Source organism: Fukomys damarensis, unplaced genomic scaffold, assembly GCF_012274545.1.
Source record: "Fukomys damarensis isolate Sample0158 unplaced genomic scaffold, DMR_v1.0_HiC HiC_scaffold_10, whole genome shotgun sequence".
NCBI classification, from domain to species: domain Eukaryota; kingdom Metazoa; phylum Chordata; class Mammalia; order Rodentia; family Bathyergidae; genus Fukomys; species Fukomys damarensis.
In genome coordinates, this window is record NW_022900922.1 from 37,200,543 (window position 1) to 37,222,382 (window position 21,840).

The 21,840-nt window shown below is 43.0% G+C and overlaps 1 protein-coding gene across 1 annotated transcript in view; it reads left to right on the forward strand.

Annotated features, from left to right (window-relative positions):
• Gmds (GDP-mannose 4,6-dehydratase) overlaps positions 1 to 21,840 on the forward strand; it is a 520,891-nt gene that overhangs the window by 349,591 nt on the left and 149,460 nt on the right. The window contains exons 11-12 of the mRNA XM_033761793.1: positions 7,447 to 7,565; positions 20,206 to 20,302. Coding sequence (XP_033617684.1) covers positions 7,447 to 7,565; positions 20,206 to 20,302 — 216 coding nt within the window. The remainder of the gene's footprint in view (positions 1 to 7,446; positions 7,566 to 20,205; positions 20,303 to 21,840) is intronic.

Below are 21,840 nucleotides of genomic sequence, written 5' to 3' on the forward strand. Positions count from 1 at the left end.
TGCCAGGGCTTGCTGCCCTCTCCCCAGCACTGTATCTCACACGCCCATTGGTGCCCCTTATGTGTTTCTTCTGGGTCCGCCTGCTGCAGAGGGAAGGTGAGGAAGGGGACTCAGTCACCAGTGCCTGTAACTCAGCTGTTCATGCTACTTAACAAGCTAACTGTCTGCTAGCCATCAGTACCAGTGACACTGTGCACGAGTCAGGGGTGGAGACAGTCATGAAGGAGGACAGAGGGGACTAACTGCTCCTCTAGATGTGCTCCCGAATGGTGAGGAAGCCCCTCTGGGAGGCCCTGGCAGTCCGTGGATGGGCCGGGCAGGCAGGACTGGATAGTAGGTCCTACAAGAAGGGACTCCAACCCTCCTCATTGTGAGGTATGCAGTGTCAGCTGTGGGCGCCAGGAGCCAAGTGTGGCTGCTGAGCGCTGAGTATGACTTCCAGACTGAGATGCGCTGTGAATGCCAAGTTCCTGCCACATGTCCAAGGCTCAGGCTGTGGGATAAGTGTGGGGAACATCTCAGTAGCATGTTCATTAAATGGATAACATCCTAGATAATATCGGGTGAAATTAAGCAGTAAAATCAGCTGCATCATTTCTTTTTACTTTTTAATATGGTGAATAGAAAGTGTTAAATTATATATATGGCCTTGTTGTATTTCTGTTGGACAGGTGCTGTTTTACATGATCTTGTGCAGTCATATCTGTGTGTGTGTGTGTGTGTGTGTGTGTGTAATATGATAATATATAATTTTACTTACTGGTCACAATGATTGGAACACCAGAAAGGTCATGAAAAGGCCAGGGCTTGGCTTCCTAGGAACAGGTTTAGGTAGCACAGCCAGGAACTGAGGGCAGAGAGATGGACAATGGACAGTCGGGTGTTGATGAGTGGGAAGAAAGTTCCTCCAGCATACCCCAGACTTTTATATTGTTTCCACTGGGCCAGGAGCTAATTCTAGAAGGGCTTACCTGGGTATTCAAGTGGGAGCAGGTAATTGGAAACACCTGGCTGACGTAGGCGGCTGGGCATGCTCCAGGAAGTAGCGCTTCTGGGAAGTGTGTTGTGACAGTGGTGATGTCTGTGCCAAGGTAGAGCATTTGTCAAATTATACCGAACTGAAAGTGAGCTTCCACATTATGGGTGCCAGCCTGTGTGTGAATTATTCTTGCCGTCATGAAAATACATCATTGGACAAAGTTAAACATAGATATTCTTACATAGAAATTGGAACCCAAGTGCTTTTACTAAAAGCAACTGTAGTAATTTTGCTACCACATTAAAACATGTAGCCTACATCCATAGCTATTTGTGGTAGATTCTCCTAGAGAGAGCTGCAGTGATGCCCGCCGTCCTCCTGGGAGTGGAGAGATGACTTCCTCTTTGATTTGGAGCTGGCCCTGCAACCAAGGGTACGCACAGGAAGTGACCCTGAGTCCTTACTGTGCCTTCGGCTTCAGCTTCTGGTGGCAGCCACCATATAAAAAGCCTGGGCTAAGGCTATGGAATTGTGAGAGAACAGTGCAGGGAAGGTGCAGTGGCCACATGGAGGAGGACTGCAGCGTACACAGCTCCAGGTACCCGGGCCTGGGAAGAGGCCCTCAAGTCCCACAGTCTCAGCCAGACCCCACTGGCCAGCAACACCAGGTCTGAGCTGATGTCCCCTCAGTTCATGAATTCCAGCCAGCAAAACGGTTGCAGCCGTTAAGTGTGAGACAGTTGATAAGCTAGGATCAAGGTCCTGCGTTTGATCCCTGGTACCAAGAAAGCAAAGTGGGAGCAGCAACAGTGTTATTTAAGGAAAAACTTGCGGGTGAGCTCTTTACTCTGCAGAGGCTCAAAGAAATTCTAGGCTCCTGTTTTTGATAACTTCATAGAGCAAAGCTGGGCAGATTAAGCTATGAGTTTGTAAATAATGTTTTTATAGGAATCTTCCCCTTTTGTTTCCACCTTGTCCGTGGCTACTTTGTCTACAACAGCAGAGCTGAATGGTGGCAAAAGCCATATGTCCCATAAGCCTAAAGTGTTCCCTGTCCAGCCCTTCAAGACGACAGGCTGCTGTCCCCGGGCTTCAACAAAATACCAAATGAGATTTAAAAACAAAGTGGTAGTGATCAGGAATGATATAGAAAGGGAAAAGAAATCTGTGACAGAAACTGAAGTCACAGCAGCAAAATTTCAAATAAATGATACTAAAAATAATCAGGTAAGTAGCCTAGAGGATCTCTCATAAAATAGGAAAAAGACAGACATAGTAGGACTGACTAGGAAATCATAGATGAGCAGCTCCACAGAAGAGATGCAACACGTGCATCATTGGTGTGCCTAAAACAGATGGAAAGAAATGGGAGATAAAATATATTCAAAGATAGATATAAGTAACCAGATTCTACTATACTAACTATTCACTGGAATAATGAGGATCTGTATTGAAAGAGCAGGTACTATCACATAAAATTTATTTTAGAATGTTTAACACATGACCAGGAGCTATTATGTTTCATACTGTTTCCAGGGAAAACTTTTCCAAGAGAAAAGGTAATCCCAACCTTGGAATTTTCACACTGGTGTGCCTACCTGAAATAACAGGATAAGAGCAAGGCAAACCTTGTCATACCTTCTTTCTTTCAGTACTTAGGCGTCAATGTAAAATGATACGTTAAGAGTAAAAACAGCCAATTGTGGTGCACAGCTATAATCCCAGCACTCTGGGAGGGTGAGGCAAGGGAATCATAACCTCAAGCCAGCCTGAGCAATTTAGCTACTAGCTTGTTTGTTTGTTTGTTTTTCTATTTGTTAACTTTGTATCTTTAAAGCATTTGAAAGATCTTTAATCAGAAAAATCTGCATGCTACAGTGTTTTAGTCCTTAAAAAAAAAATTGATGGACTGAGAAGGCCCTAAAGCTAAGCTGTAGGTTTATGTTATATGATTTTGTGAAAATAGATTTTTTTAAATTAGGTAGATCATTTGACTCTTATTTCCCCAAAAGTGTCAGAGTAGAGGGTATTCTCCTTGTCTGATTTGGTGCCTACCCACCAAGTATAAGTCCTGGCTACCACAGGCCACTTGAAGTTCTGACCCACACTGTAAATGTCAGGCCACCATCATAAGAACAGCTACGAAAGAACACTTAAAGAGTGTGTGAAGGGATCCACACTGCATTCTTTGTTTGGAACTCTAGTTTTCCTTTGTTCGAATTCACATGATTCTGTGTGTGTGTGTGTGGTGCTGGGGATGGAATCTGAGGTGTTATGAATGCTAGGCAAGTGCTTTACTGATGAGCTACAACCTTGCCTCTATGATTTTTATTAGACTAGAGGTCATAGACTTTTTCCATATGTATATATTATATACAAATATATATATATATATATATATATATTCCTACTTTGATTATTTTTATAATAGTACATAAAGCACAGAAGCACAGGGCTGAAAGCACCACTCAAATGCACATAGTTAAACATAACCTTGATTAACAAATCTTGTTATTCATGGATGCCAGCTCAGTTAATAAGTGTTTGTGGCTTGGATACTGAACTGGAGGTTAATGGTGAGGTGGAAGCAATTGCAGAATCCAGATTTTTAAGACAAACACACATCACACCCGAAAAGGCATGCATGGAATCAGGTGTAGTCAGTCGGCTGTGGTGATGGCTTTGGGTGTTCTCCTTCACTGGTCCAGCTGTGAACAGCCTCTAGAGCTGGCACCTTCCGAGCAGAACCTCTCCAAGGGCCTTCGGAGCCTCAGACAGCCAAGTAGCAGGCTTGAAATTTCTAAAAATTAAAGTTGTATTTGACTTTTCTAAATTAAATTTGTAGAGCACATGGGTTAATTATGCAGTTACAAGGAAGCATGCGTACAAATTTAACAAATGTCTATACCCATCTCGTCATAGCTGTCAGATGTCAGCTGTGTGGGTCAGTTTTCCCCTCATTCTCATGGGCCTTCTATGCAAAATGAACACGAGATGCCATTTGAAAACTGCATTGTTCTTTTGCCACTAGGGGATATTTTTATGTTGGAGAATCTGAAGCTCTGGTACATTCCTTCACTGATTTGCTTTCCTCCCTGTGGGATGGATAAAAAGCAGGAGCTTTCTTCATGTGAACTGGTAATCAGGTCAGGCCTGAAAGTAAATAAGAGTCTGAGGAAGTGGATAAGTCAGTCACATCCTTCAGGGGCACCAAAAGAATGTGGGAAGACTGTCTTTTTCCTCCTCGATTCCTTGAGAGACAAAGGGAAAAGGCTGGCGTCTGAAGTGTGCGGCCTCACAACGGCCTCTGGGTCGGCAGCCAGAGCTGGGTGCGATCTTTGCGCAGACTGTGGCCCGGTGTGTCATGGGTCGTGTGGTCTCACATGTGAACAGGAAGGTGAGCATGGTGAACTTTTGCCTCAGTTGTGCCATCCATCAGGGAATAAATGGAGCACATCAACGTGTGCAGCTGCGCACGGAGGCGAGTGGCTGCATCCTCCTCACACAGGGGCCTTTGTCTCCAACGTGATCTGGCATCGATGAGATGCACTCGGCCTGGGCTTTGTGGCAAATTGCTAACCCATTATCACACCAGAACACAGGATCGTTTATCTTCTAATCCAGAGTGTCACCTGTTCTTCATTTACCAGTCAATAACCATTAATTATGCTCAGTGGAAAGTTAAACAAAGCCCTTCCCCTCTGTTAAAACCAGTAAACTATTCAGTAATAACAAATAAATCTGGAATTGTATATCCTTTCCCTTCCCATTCCCAGACTGGAGTCTGGTACAATATGAACTTTAGAGGAAATGCCTAGAAATTGATAGGTTAAAGGCCACAGATAGTCTGATGGAAAAGAAAAGGGCAGATTCTTGGCCCTGGCTTTCACGCAAGTGAGAGGCTCCGACTGATCCCCAGATTCCTGCAGGGAACAAAACAAGATCAGGGGGCTGGGCCATGTGTAGAATGAGCCACCATTGACAAGCAATTGTGTTTCCTCTTTCACTTTTCAAAGCCCTTGTTTTCCTTCACATGATTAAACCAGGGTTTTTCTGCAACCATTCTAGCAAAAGAGTGTCCTTAAAGAAAGAAAATTTGCCAAGTGGTCCTGAAAGACTTACTTGAAACATTTGTTTTTTAGAATGGAAAAGTGAGTGAAACACATTTAAGTGTATTTACTCTGTTACGTATAATCCCTTAGAAAATGTTTACAGAAATTCTATTCAGAGGAATAATTTAATTTTTCCTAAAAACTCCAAAAATATTTTGACAAATGCCAAAACAAGTTTGTGTGTGTGTGTGTGTGTGTGTGCACACGCATGTGTATATGTGTGCATATGTATAGGTGTGCACTGGTCTTGCTCAGAGAGTTACAGAGTGGTTTGGTCAGGAAGGGTGGTCAAAGGGCAGCTGCAGCCTGGTGAGGTCACTGTGTTGTGCGCTGCTCATCACAGAAAACCTTGATGAGACAGTGCCAACTCACTCCAGGGCTGGACCTGGGACCCAGGTCCAGGATCTAGAAGGAGAGGTCAGCGTCCTCTGACAGATCACAAGAGAGCGCATTCTAGGCTCAGGCCCTCCCGGCAGGGTGCAGACCTGCGCAGAGTTCCCCACCTGCATGTGGCCTGTTCCTCCTCTCAGTCGTCAGCTCTTCACAGCCTGTAGGGCCAGCAAGTGTGGACTGCATCTGCGAGGTGCACTGTCCCTATACAGGGAACGCCTGCATTCGATGCCATTATAAACTGATCAAGCTTTATCAGTAGTAGCAGGAGTACAGCATTTAAAAGTGTTGTCACTACATTCATCACCTCTGATCTCTTAATGCAAAATGAGACTGCAGGTATTTCATGAACATAAACAAAACTGTCTCTCCATCAAGGCAGGGTCCTCTGCCATTAACTTTATGGTGGGTCACTGACTTGAAATAATTGCCTTTGTCCCCACCAGTGGACCTCATTTTAAGGCATGGGAAGCTGCCTTAACTGTCACCTTCCACAGAGCAGAAATAGAAATCAAACAGAAAAAGTATCCAAATAGTCATCTTCCTTAAAACAAAAGCATGATTTCAAATAATTTCATAGTAGACCAACAATATGAAAATATCCATAAGGAGCAAATTAGAGTAAAAGGGAAATAGAGTTTTTTTTAGGAAGTTGCCACAAATTCACAAATATAAATAAATAAATAAACAAACAGGGATTAATAATTTTGGTGGCGTTTTCTAAGGGAAAATAAGCTGGGGCTTATTTATTTCAGTAATGTGTTTTTGAGCTTCTCTAAAACCAGCCTAGTGTTTACCAAATGTGAGAGCAAGGATTCAGTGGGACAGTGTCACAAGAGTGCTTGTGCTTCTTAGCCAGTTCATTTTGAAAATGGGTGACAGTGACGGGGAGAACCATTTTTTACTTGGATCATTCTCTTTGTTTTGTTTTGATTTTTCCTTTCCTTTCTTTTTTGTAGTGCTGGGATTGAACCCAGAGTCTCGTACATGCTTAGCACATGCTCTGTGCAGCACCACCATGCTACACCCGCTGCCTTGGACTTGGATCTTTCTCAAGGGGCCAGGTTCCTCTCTACCAGCTAAACTTAATTTTTTAAAACTCTGCATCTGGAACTGTGTAAAATGCTTTATAATTAACATCTGGTGCCACACTATGGAAACTGTCAGCCTACATGCTACTGATAAAAGCTTTTTCTAACTGCATAAATACAGGTCATGGTTGGTGCCACCAGCCTGTGTCCCAGAATGCTGCAGGACTTTTGGCCTAGCTGGCCCCCTTGTTCCCACTGAGAATTGTAGCTCAATGAGATGTCCGCCGTGATCACTGCGGCAAAGCTGAGTCCCGGACCTGAAATGATGCTACCTTAGGAAACCCTTAACTCTGGTGTTAATGTATTCATTGCCTCTCAGATAACTGATTGTTTCTCTGTTGATGATCATCTATTTTACTTTTCAAATGATAGATTTTCAACTTCATGGTTAAAAAATGAGTTCATACTTTTGAAGAGTTTAATGATTGAATTCATAATCTCAGTACAAATGATTTTTCCTTACCTGCCATTGATGATGTGCATGAACATTAGTCCTTTGGAATTGTTCTTTCATGAACATACCATAAAAAGCCTCTTAGCCAAAGAGATTATAAAAGGTTTGCTCACAAATATACTATAAAAAGGTTTCTTGTCACAGATACTGTTCAACGTCATGTTCCCATAAGTTATGGTGCAGGGACCTATTGCATATGACTCACCAGGGACGTAAAAGATTCCTGCCAAGGCCTCACCTCTGCAGCCGGGGCCCAGGCATCTATACCCAGATAGTCCCCAGATGTCTGCAAGGCACACAAAAGTGTGTGCACCATCACAGCAGGGTTGCAGCACTGCATTCAATTCACATTCAGTTTTCTGGTTGCCCCTGTCCAGAGTGGCTGCTGAATGTGTCACATGGATCTGCCTCTCTCTCTAGGCTATGTGGCTGATGTTGCAGAATGATGAGCCGGAGGACTTTGTCATCGCTACTGGGGAAGTCCACAGTGTCCGTGAATTTGTGGAGAGGTCCTTTATGCACATCGGCAAAACCATCGTGTAAGTATGGCTGGGAGGGGCTTGATGCTCAGCTGAGACATCCCTGGCAGGCACATGTAACTGCTCCCTCCTCCTGGTCAGCTCTGTTCTCCTCTTCCCCTTTCCACTCTTGGAAAGCTGGCCCTGCATTCTGAGTGACTGCATCCAGCCCTGCTTACTGTAGGTGTCAAATGATTGTCAGCATCTAAACCCAGTTTTTTCGAATTCTATTTATGTCTTACTTTAAAATTTTATTTTTATGTTTCCAGTGTTAAGTTTTTATTGTGATATAGTTGTCATCTTTTGCTATTCATTGCTATTGATTTTACTGTGGCTAATTGTACTTTTACTAGCCCAATGAAATAACATTACCCAGTCTTTTGTACTACTTTCATTTTATATTTCTAATAATTGAGGCCATCACAAATTTACAGAAAAGTTTAAAATACATTACAGTCTTATCTGAACCACTGAAAGTAAGTTATGGCCTGATGCCCCATCATCCTGAATCTGTGTGTGTTTCCTACGAACAATGACATTCTCCCGCATAAATGCAATACACCCATCAAACTCAGGAAATTCACAGTGATAAATTACTCCCATATAATCCTCAGAGCCCATTTGAGTTTTGGCCGTTGGACCAATGCAGTACTTTATACCAGATGGCCCAGTTTATAATCATGCCCTGCACTTACCTGTTGCATTACTATTCAAGTTTTTAAGTCAGATTTTCATATTCTGACCAAAATATTTGAAGGATATTTGGATGGTCCTTATACATGAAAGAGCCTTCTCTTTTGATGAGTTTTTTATGGAGGTAAAATACAGATAATGTTAAATTTTCCATCTTACTTGTAGAGTTTAGTGGTATTAATTACGTTCATAATGTGCACCCATCACCTCTATCCATTTTCAGAACTTTTCCATAATTCTAAATAATAAATCCAGCTTCCCTTTCCCTCCAGTAACCTCTATTTGCTCTCTCTATAAATTTACCTATTCTAGGAACCTCATATGAGTTGAGTCCCTCCACATTTGTCCTTTTGTGTCTGTCTTATTTTGCTTAACACAGTGTTTTCAAAATGCACTCATGTTGTGGCAGTCACATCTCTGTAAGACTGAATTTAATCCCGTTGGTGCTTGCACCACATCTTGTTGATCTCATTATATGTCAATGGATGCCTGGCTGTTTTCACCTCTTGGCTGTTGGGGATAATGCTGCTATGGACCTGCATTTAGAAATACCTGTTTGATCCCTGCTTCCAGCTTTTGGAGGTCTGTACTTAGAAGTGGAATTTCTGGGTAACATGGTAGTTCTGTGTTTGACTTTTTGAGGAACCACCAAACTATTTTCCAGAATACTTCTACTTCTAGCCATGATGAAATAAAAGAAAATAGATTTAATTCTTTGTCTTAAATAAAAAAAGGAAACTAGATAAAATATCAGCATTGGATGGCAGTGGAAGTCACTCCAATATATATCATAATCAAAACACTGAAACTAAATAGTAATGAAAAAAATATAAGAGCTCCTAGAGAAGAAAAATAATCATTTATAGAAGAACTAATAAAAAACTTTTTGTCAGAAAGTATGAAAGACAGAAGGCAATAGATCTGTGTCTTTAAAGTGCTAACGGAAGTCTTCAAGTTAGAATTCTGTACCTAAAAATATATTCCAAAAGATAGACGTGAATTAAAGAATTTTCCCATGCAAACAAAAGCTGAGATGATGCATTGCAAACAAAAAAATATGTGGACCACAGCTAAAGCAGTGTTTAAGAGGCAATTTAAGGCTTTGAATACCAATATTAAGAAAAAAGCAAGTTACTTGACCAGCAATCTGATTTCCCATATCATGAGTTTAGGAAAGGAAGAGCAAATTAAATTCAAAGAAAACAGAAAGAAGGAATTGATCAAGTCAAAATGGCTATCAATGAACTAAAGAACAGAGAAAATGCAAATTATAAATATTAGGGTTAAAAATGGGAACATCACTAAAGAACCCTCAAACCTTAGTAAAATAATAACAATTAGTAGAATAATAAAGAGATATTATGAAAAATTGTTTGCCTGTCCATTTGTCTAGTTGAAGGACAAATTATGGATATATTTTATGACAGACAAGAATTGCCAAGACTGACTACAGAAAAACTTAAGATCTTAATCATTCATTCTATTCTTGTTAAAGAAACTGAATTTCGCTAGTGAATTCTAGCAAGTATTTAAGGAAGAAAACAATGCTCTTGCTGTATATATTTGGAAGGGTGAACATATCCCAACTCTTAATGGGACCAGCACTACCCTGGTACTAAAGAAATATATAGTATTCCATATAAACAAAGAAACAAAAAACTCACTTATTAAATATAAGCGAGTTGAATCTATAAATGTACAAAAAGTTAATACATCGTGACCAAATGGGATTTATCTCAGGAATGCAAGGTTGGTTTAACATTTGGAAATGATTTTAATTCACCACATTAAGAAAGCAAAAGAGATCGACATGGTGGCATAAACCTGTGATCCCAGCTACTTGGGAGACTGAGGCAGGAGGATTACAAGGCAAGGGTTTCTTAGGATACATTTTTAAAATGTGGGTGTGGGATGTAGCTTGGGAATAGCTTGCTAAGATACATGAGGCCCTGGTTCAGTACCCTGCACCTCAAAGAAGAATACAGATTAAATGAGTAGCACAATTTATAATCTCTGCTCTTTGAAAGGGACTGTTAATAAAATGAAAAGTCAAGTCACAGTCTGGGAAAAAAATAAGTGTGATCCATATAGCTGATAAAATATGCATATATATCTAGAATGTAAGAACTCCAAAAATTTACATTAAGAAGATAACTCAATTTAAAATGAGTTAAATTCTGAACTAATAGCTTCATGCAAGAACATACACAGATAGCCATTAGGCATTCTGAAAGGTGTCTGAACCCTTGCCATTCTTCCTTCCTGGAGACACTGTCCTGAATTTAGTCATCATGAGTGGTCATGATATCCTCTTGTGCTAAGGTCCTAAGGGCATAAGTGCTGATTTCTTTTTTTAAGCCCACAGTCTTCCCCAAACTGGTATGCTATTCTAAAATAGAACACCATGCCTACCTTCTCTAGAAAATACTGCATCTACAAGCCCACTTGGAGAACTACTGATCACCATGGCATGATTAAAAGTCTCCAGTAGAGGAAGTACATCACTGTGCTGAACCTGGCCCTTTCCAGGCTTACACTGTACTTTTTGGTGCTGGGAATCAAGCCCAGGGCCTTGTACACCCCTCTGGGAAATGGAAGCCCCAGCTAAATGCAAAGAGAGCAAAGGAAGGTATCACTTGGCTTTTGAGTTTTCAAGATCCCTAATTCTGATGGAAGAAAGCTAGATTTGGAGGATTTTTCAAGGGAATTTCTCACCATGTACAATTTTGGTTTTAAACTCTGTCACTAAAAGCTAATCCCCTACACTGCAGCATCTTCCCAAGTTGCTTGGGTCTGCAGCTGTAAGCAGTTGATACCAGTGCTGTAGTCTCACTCCCAGTCAGCCTCCCTCAACGCTCACAACAGCTGCTCGGGACAGGCGTTCTGCAGGTGCTTCAGTGAGCACAAGTGTGTAGTCCCCAGAGCCAGCTTGTCCAGAAAAACCTGCCAGGATTGCCAGGTGTCACCTAATCTCCCTGGTGCCATAGTCAGCGTGACTGATTGTGTATGGCGGCGATGCTATAGGGAAGCCACCACTCTTCCTCCTAGAAGACCTGATTCAGTCAAGGGAATGGAGAGAGGAGGGAGGATGAATTCAAGAGAAACTTCGGATCAACAGGATTTGATGAACAATTAGATCCAGAGGCACCAGGAGTGGCAACATTAAGATTGAGAGCTTCTAAGTTCAAGGTCCTGAGTTTGATCCCTGCTACCAGGAAAAAAAATTAAAAGCTTCTGTATGTGGGGGAGCCTCAAAAAATAATAAATAGATTGCCTCCCTCTCACAGTTTTCTTTTTTTGTATATCTTCTTTTTTTTTTCTTTTCCATTAACTTTATTGGTATATTTTAGGTATACAATAGTTACATTCATCATTGGGATCTTGTACCTTTACATGACGTATCTTGGTTCTTATATTTTCCCCATTCACCTGCCCTCCCTTCACCCTTTCCACCCTTCCCTATTTACAAAGTCTTTGTTTTCATGTTTTCCTTTGCTCATATTTTTTCTTTTCTATTCTTTCTTTCCCCCTACCCCTCCCACTTCCCCTACTCCTTTACCCTTTTTCTTCCTATTTCACAATATCAGTTATACATTCTGATCCTTATTTACACTGTTAAGTTTTTCACACCAGAGAAACTGTTCAGTATTTACACATGTGTGTCCTATTTATTTCACTTAAAAGTAAGGTCTCAACCTCTCACAGTTTACACCTGCTGTGCTTCATGTGTTGCAAAGGAGTTAGAGGGCTGGGTGCACCTTGGTGGTAGTGAGCTTGCCTAGTATCACACCAAAAAAGAAAAAAACCAAAGTTATAGATATTTTCCCTTAGCTTCCAGACTTTTCCTGCAACCTCACAGCATATGACTCTTCTTTGCCAAGCACACTAATCAGTGTCTGGAACATCTTCACTTGAGTTGTTTTAAGATCTGTTGCCTGTCTATTTAGGCTACTGTTTTTGTAAATCCTTGATGTGTTGTAATGTCCACTGAAAAGGCTAGACAGCTGTGTTACAGTATTCCCTCTTGAAGTCACTGATGTCATGTGGGTGATTTTTGCTTTGAATATAATAGGAAATAACACATTGATTTGAGTTTGGGTTAGTGGAAGACACTCAGAGGAGCAGATCAGTACCTTGTGCAACACTGATAAAGTGCTTAAATTTTCATGGGGACCTTTGTGTTTGGAAGGCAGCCTTGTGACAGCAACTGTTTCCATCTAAGAGCATCACAGGGTATGTGTGTGTGTTTGGGGGAAGGTGCATCATGGGGGGCTCTTTTTAGTGCTGTGCTTTATTGCAGTTTCCTGTCAACTTTACTAGTAAGTAATATGAAAAGGAAACACTTTGCTTCTACAACTATGATGATGATAGGATAAACCAAACAGGCAAATACTTGTCTTGACTAATTTTCTGTCATTAATCTTGTTAAATTTTGAAAAGAGAGTTGTAAGAACAGCTTGCAACCACATGAGTACTATTATGTGCTGCTGGGGGAAAAGGATGTCTCACTCAGTGGAAATAGTTATCATAGTCTGGGGTGCTATGCTTACATTTTCGGTGAAAGCGGGGGTAAAAGTAATATACATTTAAAAAGAAGCCCACTTCCAACATCCTCCCAGTCATGCTGTGCCCATGTGCTCCCCTTATTTGGTATTGTTTCCTGGTACATGGAACTTGTGGATCTGGGTCCCAGCCTCTGGAGCAGGATTCTGAGAGGATGAGCAAGGAGAAAGACCCATGGCTGCAGAGGTTGCGGGTTTCCGGGCAGGAATGTAGTACTCCCACGTCTGGATCAGTCCTCCAAAGTTTGCTGGTCTGTGTGTGTTCCATAGCGCTATAGGAAAACAAACCCTGATCTGTGGCTGCTGATGAGCAGAATTTCATGTGACATACTAACAAGGGTCCCATGTAGAGGACTGCAGGAGAAGGAAAACCATGTGGTTCTTCATTTTCCCATCATACCTTGTATATGCTGTTTTTAGGCCAGCCATCTGATGGCTTTCACTCCCACCTCAGAAACTTGCTCCATCATTCTGTCATGTCTAGACTAACCAAACTGAGTGACAGAGATGTAACTCACTTTTGTCATGGTCATCATCACACAAAAACTGATCATGGCAGGCAAATGTGTGTGTAACTACCTATCCTGAGTGGAAGTGCCATGAACTTCCAGAACATTCTCAAAATAGACTGAGGCTTTCAAAAGTATCCACCCTGTATTTAGTCAGAGTGGTAAGACTGAGCTTTTCATCTAAACTCTCCAGGTTTTGATCTGCAAGGGAACTCTCAGTGGTAGAGCATCTACCCAGCTTGCCTGAGGCCCTGGGTTTCATCATCAACACCACAAAAGAAAGTGGGAGTCTTTTTCTCCCCTTCCTCCTCTCTTTGTTTTCTTGCTTTCTTCCTCTTTCCTGCCTTCCTCTCCTCTCTGTCTCCCTGTTTCCTGATTGAATTAATATCATTGATTTTTTATAAGCTCATAAGAAACTTGGATTCTTTGCCCATAACAACTCACATACTTCAGCCTAAGTAAATGTATGCCTTTGTTGAAGCAGCAGACGTGTGGGATTGAGTCCTGACGTGGTGCTGTGCCTTGGTGACTGAGGTAACCCTCATTCATTCCATGTGCAGCTGACCAGTTCATTAAGTCACAGGTCAGTTTTACCTCTGAACCATTGGTCTCTTAGATCCTGAAAATCAGTGCTATCTTCATAATTATCTAACTGAACATCAGAGTGCCCAACAAATACCCATGCTCAGTAACTGTGCTCTGCTCACCTCATTTTCTCTCAAAGACAGTTATCAAAAAGAATCAAAAGCTGTTTCCTTGACCTTGAGAATTATAGATCCAACTGGGTGACAGTTAATAAACACATAGTTCTTACACATATATCTACACAGGTGTTGGTATTGTGTAAATGTGTGGTATCAGCACTGAAGTCAGAGCACCGTGGTCAAGATTGGAGTGATGTTTGCAGAAAGGTGGATTGGAGCCAGCCTTGCCCAAGCAGAAGACATGGATGGTAGTTAAGAAGAGGGAAATCAGCCCAGTTGGGTGGCATGGCATGAGAAAGGAGTGGAGGTAGGAGGCAGCCAGTTGTATGTGGGTGCTAGGCAAACTGGTAAGCTGGGTAGACCAGCTGGACCACTGGGACAAACTGAGAACTGCCTACTCCTAGTTTCCTGCTGCTTCCTGGGTCACTTCCCATGCACCCCCGCCCCCCCGCCCAGGGTCTTAGCTTAGATAGCCTTGCTAAGGCGTCCACCCTCCCCTCCACCCAGCCTGTGCTGGGAATTCCTCTCAGCTGTGCCAGAGGCTGGCTCCTGCCATTGTTTGCTCATGAGATGGGAAGGCCCCCAACTCCAATCTTCTAAGGATGGAGACCAGGCCCAGTTCTTGCAGGAGCATAGTAGCTGGCACTTAGGACTGTATGGCACAGACATGGGGGCGGTGGAAAGAAGGGATACAGAATGATAAGGTGTGGTGGAGACCTTCTGTGGTGTCTAAGGCCAGTCCCCAAGTGGCCCTGCAGTGAAGCTATCATATGTTTGCTTTCTCTTGTAAAGCAGGAGAAATTCCACCTATATCCTTGCTTTGGGCCCCAGCTGAGTTTAAACAAATAAGTAAATAAATAAAAATAAAGGAGGGAGCCAGAGTGTGTTTAGCAATGCATTTGTAAAGATAGCATAGAAACATCAAAGCTCATTTAAATTCTGGCTGTGCAGAATTTCACTGCCATTTGACAGCTGAGGAGAGCCAATGCCTAGCCTTTACTTAACTGTTAAATATTTATTTATTTCCTTTTTATCTCTTGAGCCCACCCCCCCATAGGCACCATACCCAGGGCTTTTCCTTTGAGTTCCCTATCCCACTCCAAAGTGGGCTTATCTGTGGAACAGCTTCTCAGTGACACTGATTAAAAGAAGATGGAAATATGGACCAGCTGACAACTATTACCAAGAATAATGTTTGGGAGGGGCTTACCCATAAAATTGTCACTGCCCTTTTTAGAAGGTGTCAGCCTGAGCCCCTACCCAGCAGCCTAGAGGCCTGGCTCTGCAATGCTGGCCCTCACACTGTCACCCGTGCTTTCTTCTGCAAGTCCCACAGCCCTTTTTCCCCATTTATAAAATGCGGACTCCACTCCCTGCCTGCCTCTTGGCAGAGGTCAGTAGTTAACACTGAGAAGGGCCTGGATAGAGAAAGCGTGGGACATATGTGTTAATCTTGAGAAGTGCCTTCCCCTGTAGAGCTGGAGAATGGGTTTCAATTTTCTTCTCTCATTGTAGTTCACTCTCCGTAACATTAACAGCTGGGCTTCTTGCTGCCAGAACCAGCTTACTTAAGAACAGTTATCTTTGTTGGCATGAATAAAGCTGTAGAATTCTGGGCAGGGTGCTGTGTGCAGCCTGGGGTCTGCCCTGCAGGGGAAAGGGTATCCAAGCAGAGTGAGGAGAAGGTAAGAGGGGCTGGATGTTCAGATTATGTTCTGTGCATGTATGGAAGCACCACATTGAACTCCAATGTCCTGTAAAATTAATAGGAGCTAATAAAAACATACTGAAAACGAAAAAGTAACTTGCCTAAGATTTTGAGATGGGATCTGGCTGTGTTGCCCAGCCTGTCTTTAGCCCAAGTGACCTTCTAGCCTCCTGAAGAGCTATGCTGCAGACTCTGGCTGCCATGCTCGGCCCACAGAGGCAAATCAAGTGCTCTGCTCCAATTTCCTGTACACTTTGGAAACTTCTCCTGAGCTTGCCTTCCTTCTATTCTTATGCCTTTATCTTTGTATTCTATTTTCTGGGAGATGTCCTCAACTTTTTCTTGAGTTTTAAATTTCTGGTTGTCTTTTTCAATTTCTAAAATCTCTCAATTTGTTTATATTATCCTTTTATAATATATTAGCCTGCTTGGCTCCCCCTCCATATCCATATTTCTGTGTCTGGGGATATTAAAGATGTTACTTGGAAGGGGTGTTTTGTTTTTATTTGGTTTTAATTTTCTTCATGCTTGTTCTGTTTCCCCTCAAGTTGTTATTGTTGGTTTGACTTATTTTGATTTGACCTTTCACGTATGTGGTTTTCCTCACAGTTGTGTGTTAAGCCTCAGTTTTCTACTTATGTTTAAGTTAGGACTGCGATGTGAATTTGGTGTCTTGTGCAGTGATAGCATGGCTAGAGTTGGCTGTGTCCCTAAGGCAGTGGTCCTGGGGCTGTTCAGCAGGAGGCTGGCCCGCCCCCCTGCTGGGCACACAGACACTTGCTCTGTCCCCCATTTCAGCACCCTGACTGCCCTGGGCCGGGGACCTTCAGCCCAGTGACCTTTCTCCTCAGGCTGGGTGAGGTGGCTGCCAGGTGATAAGGACTAGGAGAGGTGGCCCAGGATCCCGAGCATCTGCAGCTGGGCTCTGCTAGGCCCCCTAACGCTCCTCCAGTCTGCCCCCAGCTTCCAGAATCTGGCTTCTTTCCTGTGCTTGCAGCCTTGTGAATTCATTCCAGCTTCATAAGTGGCCTGGGGAGGAAGCAAAACTGTGTGCAAGCCTCCGTCTCTGCCAGGACCATCACTGACTGAGCTCTCACGGTGGCAGCCTTTGCTTCTGTACCCACACCCAAATAAACAGCCTGTCATGGACATAAGTCCTGAGAGCTCTCGTGGCCCTCATCTCCCCAAGGACTGCATCGCGCCTTGCCGTGCAGATGGACTCATCCTAAGCAGGACTCACCTGGTGGATTTTGCTCTTTCGTGTTCCTGAAAGGGCCTTCTACAGGAGTACATTGTAAAAGGACCTCATAGGGCCTTTTTGTGCATGATTCTGTCATTATTTTCTGTGGCTATTTAATGCTTACTAGGAGCCAAACATTTATTTTTTTAAAATGAATTATATAGGACCCTTACTTGGTGAGCTGCTGGCCTCCATTAGTGACTATTAATTAGCTGAGTCCTCTACTCCCTGTCAAGTCACCATGATTTCATTGAAATTTCAGATCCACTTTGATTCACAGCATTATTTACTAGGACATGTTAGCTGTTACCTTTTACTTGTTAATACAAGTGTTTCATGTATTATTGTAACTGAATGTTTTTTGGCCATTGGCCAAAACTTGCTTACTGCCCTCTTTCAGACCTACTACAAATTAGAAAGTGGTTTTTGCCAACTCAGTTCTGCTTTGGGCTGTTTCCTGGTTCCCGTTTGATTATTCAGTGCAGCTATATTGATTTTAGAGGGCAATGGCATGACCTTAGGTATTGTTTTGACGCTAGACAAGCATTTGCAGGAACAAGGCCCAGCAGACAGTGTTCAGACAACAAGAAAGGTTGTGGGAGCTCGGCTCTGTAGGTGCCAAAGAAACTTTAGCCACAGCCTGACTTTTTGGTTGTGTATAACAGGTCCCTAAGAGGGGGATGTCTTTCCTTGAGTTTTTTGCATTTCAGCCAATGTCACAAGTCCCCAGTGCTCTCTATGACAAGGGAAGCAACCAAAGAGAGTCAGTGGCGGATGCAGAAAAGCCAGCTGAACATAAGTCTTGTGGTTTTCTGTAGTTGAGGGGAAGTAGATACCACTAACCCAGTCAGCTAGAGCAAAGGAACAACTCTGGCCTGCAGGCCAGAGCTCATGGATGCCTGGAATGTGGGTGGTTTTCAGTTTTAAAGGGTGGTTTGGGTAGAGAGAAAAGATGACAAGGAGAAGTGGAGGAGGAGGAGCGAGAGAAGGAAGCAAAAGAAGAAGGAGGAGAAAGGAAGAATGCATAACAAAGACTATACATGATATGTAACCCAGAAATTATTTCCTGGCAGGCTGTTCTCTACGAAGAAGTTTGCAGACGTGTAATCTCTGGACCTCACCGGCTTGGGCTCATTCCTTTTCTGACCCACATGCTCCTCAGATCAGGGAAATCTCTCAAGTGTTTTCTGTGGCTTTTCATGTGTGTGTCTGTATCTGATTTCACAAAGCAAGAAAGAACTATAAATAGGTTTGAATCACTGCTTCTTGAATTTGTGACATCTGAGGATTACCAATATAAAAGACATACTGACTGTGTACCTTATAGTGGAGTGTGTACACCTATACGTACACAAGTCAGCATGGCCTGTGCTAAGCTGAATACCCAGCAACGTGTGGAAGAAACAGCAACAATGTGAACAGGGTTTCTGTTAACCCTGTGGCTTACACAGAGATGCTGAATTTACGTCTCTTTGGGAAGTGCAAAGTGTGGATAAAAATAAAGATATACCCATGAAATACAGAACCTAATAAAAGGTTCCACCTAAACAATGAACTTTAGAATTAGATGTGTATTTTAGGTTATGTCATTGTAAGTTTCAGTCTCCATACTCCAAAGCATCCACATGCCACTTCCAGGTGAATTTTCCAAAATTTAGTTCCTATCCAGTTGTTCCCTGGCTTTGAAATGCTCAGCTCTACATGACTTGTCAAAGTGATCTGATACTTAACATTAAGAAAGAAGTTAAAGCCAATAAGTAAACTACCCAACACGCCTTTTTCAGTCACTAACCAGTGTAGAAGTCACGGGAGGTGACGCGTGGCCAGTCTCTGTTGCTGCATCTACCATGCCACTCTTCTCTCGGTGTTAGGGGCAGTTTCACATTCCCCTTGAGTCCACAGGCAAACTTAGCATAGTGATAAGCTGAGTATTCCCCTGTGCCACCAAGAGGTGATTTGACAGATTCTTCAGATGAGCCATCAGAAATAAGTTTTTCTGGGCTGGGGATTTAGCTCATCGGTTCACTGGCCTGCCTTGCAAGTGCAAGGACCCGAGTTCAATCCCCGGTACAAAAAAAAAAATAAATAAATAAATAAGTTTTTGTGGCTCTAGTTTGTGTCTTTAATGCTGAACCTACTTTAAAATATAACCCTCTGCAAGACCGTCAGTGGCACTTGTGACTCAATTCAAGTAACAAACTCAGTGTTCCGTTCTTCCCTTTGATCTCCGTCAACACTTAATCTAGGGCGCACATGGAATTTTCCTGTGTTCATAGGATTTCTTTCCAGCTGACACAGCAAATTCTAAGGTTAAACACTGAAGTCAAACATAATTCAGGAGTTTGAATTTATTTTCTTGCCAAAACAAAATTTTAACAATAAATAACTCAAAATATATTATATATTCTGTTGTTGGGATGTTAGGCTGTAGTAATCCAGAGGTGAATATTAAGTCAGTGGCCTCACTTTTTTTTTTTTTTTTTTAATGAGAACAGAGCACAAATGAGAATTTTACAATGAGCTGACCTTGAAGCTCAGTGTGCACTGAAGAAATGTGTGGCTCCTTACTGTTGCAACCGGGGACATTCAGGGAAGGAGACTTGTGTCCAAATGACATTCCCTGGTGGAGAGGCGTGGATGTGCCTCTCAGCAGGAAATGACCAATTCCCTGTGCACTTTCGGAGGCTCCATCATCTGAGATTTCTGCGTGGGCCCAGTGTGGCCTGGGAAGAGTGGCAGCACTGGTACAGAGTGGAGGGATGGAGTGAGTGGCCATTAGGGCCAGGAACATGTCCCCCAAAGGAACAGACTAAACTGGCACTGAATACCCCTGTAAGTATGAAAATCAGGAAAAAAGAGAGGGGGAATAAAAGACATTAATTAATCTATAATGATTGACCTTATCGATAGTGGTCTAAAAAAGAGCACATCTTTCAAATCCTTGAAACGTATCTAAATCCCTTTTTTTTTAAGCTAATGTCTTCATTTCTGAAGTCTCGCTTCTGCATTTATCATGATGTTTCTCAAGGAGTTGGGGGTGCCCAGGAATCTGTCTTTTTGACACAGCTCTAGAAGGGCTTTGAGAGCCCCTGCGGAGCCCACATTGAGGCAAGAGCACAGGCCTGCCCCTCTGAGTTAATGAGCTTATACCCCCCCAGCGAGCTGGCCAGCCATCCTGGGGACTGCAGCTTGGCCAGATGCTCCCAAGCAATTAGACACTGGTTAAGTGTTTATCTTCTTTACAGGTGGGAAGGAAAGAATGAAAATGAAGTGGGCAGATGTAAGGAGACTGGCAAAATTCACGTGAAGGTGGACCTTAAATACTACCGACCGACTGAAGTGGTAAGGACCCTGGCTGTCGGGGAATGGCCACCCTGGCCAGCTGGCCAGGAGCACCTTCTCCCGGGGTGCCTGCTGCCAGCTGTTAGTGCTGTCCTTGTGCCTCTCTGGCGCCCTTCAGGGGGTATTTTCCCAGCCAGAACCCGGGGAACTAAAGCTGAGACACCGTTCTCACCTCCAAAGTCCATTCCTCTTAAAGGAAAACTGTAGACCAGATCCAAGGAGAGTTGATTTCAGAAGTGGGAGTTCATTGTTGGCGGCGGGTCCCATCCCATTAGCCTGTTTTGGGCTGGCCCCGATGCCCACAGAACTTCTGCCTGGCCTGTGGGGTCTCTGTGGTCTGGAGAGCCACAGACCTCTCAGCTCCACCTTTGTGTGCCCACATGCACAGCTCTGCGAGTATATGCACACCTAACTTTTAGTGACCTCCCTCAACTCAGGGACCACCCTGCCTGTGAAGCTCTTTCTGGCCATTATGCTGCTACCCCTGAGATACTTCCCTCCCCTTTGTATCTGTATTGTATGCTGTACATAATTCCATCAAGTACCCATCAGAATCGTTTCTTTACATGTCTTTCTCCCTTTAGGTAGTTTTTAAAAGAGGATTCTAATAAGACAGGTGCTTAATTCATACTGATTGGTGGTATATGGATAAATTTTGCAATACTAAAGTTTCTGTATTAAGAAATAATTGTAGATTGTTAATACCAGTAGTTAAGTATTGTTAAGTTCATAGCATCTTTGCCTAAATTTATAAAAATGTGTAGTTTGGTGCTATTGCTTTACATATGATCCACCCTCCCTATGGTGACAAAACTCAAAGCATTAAATATAATATAAATGTACAAAGATAACAGCATCTTCAGAGAGAAACTGAAATGTGATGATTGCCTCCTGAAGTGCACATTAACTGTGAGAACAAGAGCCTTCTAAACCTGTTTTCTCTGTTTTGAACCAAATTCCTATATGTTATACAACCTTCCAAAGATTAGGAAAGCCCCAGTGAAGAGACACCCACAGTGAATATATTGTGAGTATACCATCATTAGCCACCTTCTAAGAGGTTTCAAACCCGACCAAGCTGTGCCGGTGCCTGCTAGACTCTCAGCACAGAAGGAACTCAAGGCAAAGGAAGTCACTGGGCAGGGAGAGGGCCATACAGGCTCATTGTCCACACAGGGCGTGGCCGGCTCTGACACAGCCAGCTATTGTTCCCTCTGCTAATGGAGAGTGGGTGTGCCTAGGAGAGGATGTGCCCTGTCCCTGGGGGAGGAAGATACCAGTCCACCGGTGCTGACCCCACAAGGACAGCCAGTGTAGAGCACTGCCTGCTTTCCCTGTCCTTTGGAGGTTCCACGGGGAGTCATTCTGGAACCCAGCACCATCACAAGGCAAACCCATCTCTCTTCACAAAGCAGTAGTCATCTTGGGATGGAAACTTTGCGAAGCCACCCGAAACCCAAGTTCACACAACAGCTTAAATGTGGCTTTCTCTCGTCCTAGGCCTTAAAATAGTTTCAAAAGCTAGGAAGTCGTTAAGA